Source organism: Amphimedon queenslandica, unplaced genomic scaffold (assembly GCF_000090795.2).
Source record: "Amphimedon queenslandica unplaced genomic scaffold, v1.1 AMPQUscaffold_10463, whole genome shotgun sequence".
In the NCBI taxonomy this organism is placed as follows: domain Eukaryota; kingdom Metazoa; phylum Porifera; class Demospongiae; order Haplosclerida; family Niphatidae; genus Amphimedon; species Amphimedon queenslandica.
Genome location: NW_003549273.1, coordinates 5,220 through 7,024, shown reverse-complemented (window position 1 = coordinate 7,024; position 1,805 = coordinate 5,220). Strand labels below are relative to the sequence as shown.

Below are 1,805 nucleotides of genomic sequence, written 5' to 3'. Positions count from 1 at the left end.
GACAGCACCGACGTAGTGATTCAGCAACTCGATGCTCACCAGCTAGCACACCGCCTGATGCCAAAGAACCTGTCATGGTTTTTCTTCCATAGGTAGGTCCAACCTAAGCCGGACAGCATATGAAATATTAATTAAAGTACAATATTCCAATTAAAAACTTACAAGAGACGCTGCTGCTGTCACTGCATAGTCAAGCTCGAGGCTAGATATTCTGCTAGTTTTATGAATGCCCTTCATGGAGCAGAACCTCTGTAAGGATCTAATGCTGATCCCTCTTTCATTAGGATACCGTTCCTTCAAGTATGACAAAATCTTCGTGTGAGTCCATCGCTTTTTCTACCTTTTCTCTGATAAAACCTTCAATTCTTGTAAAGAAAGACATTTTAACCAACAGCAACAGTTATTAATTGGGGTGGTTTGGGTTTTGGAAATGAACACGTGACAACACGTGAATCATGCAAATAGAGGTGTGGCTGGCTAGCTACTGATATATAAGCAGCTATGTCATTTGGCACTTTATCTAGTCAATTTAAGTCCTGTTTCAATCTATAGTTCTCATCTTCATCTTCACTCTTCTTCTCATAGGCGGCTGCAGGATTTGACTACTAGTCGGGCATGGGTGTGGCACAGGAAATGGGTTGGGCGCGCGAAGCGCGCCGCGATTTTGGCCACACCCTCTTTTACGCACCCTTTTTAGCACAATTTTTTGGTAGCGAAGGTTATTGTAATAAAGTAGTGGGTGGTGTAGCTCCAACACTGACTTCTGTAGTGGTAATAGTACTAGTAGTAGTATTAGACTATTAGTAGAGGAAGTAGAAGAATAGGGTGATGGAGAATGAGCAACAATTGACTGTACATCAACTGTAGCTGTAAAAACTGTAGCTGTATCAACCACAAGAGTAGACTGAGACTCATGATCATCAACTCTCAGCAAGAAACTGATCTAAAGTAAGAATTATGAGATAATCTGTATTATTGACTTCTATACTGTACTTACTAGGTTCACTTCAGTTGTAAACTGTTGTTCCTTTTTAGCAGGCTTGTTCACAAAGGACATAGTGAAGCTAGTCCAGACTTTTAGACATTGCAACTGACAAGAAAAGAACACTGAAATAGCACTAAATAATGAAATGATTATGCTTTCTAGTGTTGCTGTGGTGGCCCACTGTGATTGGCACCAAAGTCTTACCACCTCGAGCTCCTCCTTTATTTAGTCTCTCTTCTTCACCTTGTTATCAGCCTGCCATTTATGCATTCATAATTATAAGATTTTCATAAAAAAATTGAAATTATAATTGCAATAAGGCCACTCCAATTTGATTCCTTGTTTCCCATTACCCGCCCGCATGGGGCCGCATCGCTATTCATTATTGCGGTTTTTCATTGATTATACAAGCAATTTATACAGCTGATAATGAATAAATTTAATGAAAATGAACAAACCCGCCCGCCCGCATCAGGCCCGCCTCTGTAATGGGAAACTATGAATCTTATTGGAGTGGCCTAACTGTTATTAACTATTAATTAACCACAGAATAATTATTAATTATGGTGATGTCACACTTCCGGTCAGAATTTTTGGTCGGGCATTGCCCCTAAATGCCCGACCCTGCAGCCGCCTATGCTTCTTCTGTTAGTCCACAGTAGTTCTACATGGCTCGCTCTACAGACCGTAAAGTTTTTCTGCAACGCAACGGCAAGACAACTGTAGTCAACAAAGATAAAGTCACTACAGAAACACTAAGTACTCTATTCCACGTATAGCTATGTCAGTCATGCTCTGCAAACGGTTTTATATGTCAATT

General features: G+C 40.5%; 1 protein-coding gene across 1 annotated transcript; it reads right to left on the bottom strand.

Annotated features, from left to right (window-relative positions):
• Positions 1 to 526: 526 nt before the first annotated feature.
• Positions 527 to 1,075, bottom strand: LOC109590132 (uncharacterized). Its single transcript, XM_020006065.1, has 2 exons — positions 998 to 1,075; positions 527 to 943 (listed from the first exon to the last, which is right to left on the bottom strand). The coding sequence occupies exons 1-2, from the start codon at positions 1,055 to 1,057 to the stop codon at positions 542 to 544; spliced, it is 462 nt and encodes a 153-aa protein (XP_019861624.1). The 5' UTR covers positions 1,058 to 1,075; the 3' UTR covers positions 527 to 541.
• Between the last annotated feature and the right edge of the window lie 730 nt (positions 1,076 to 1,805).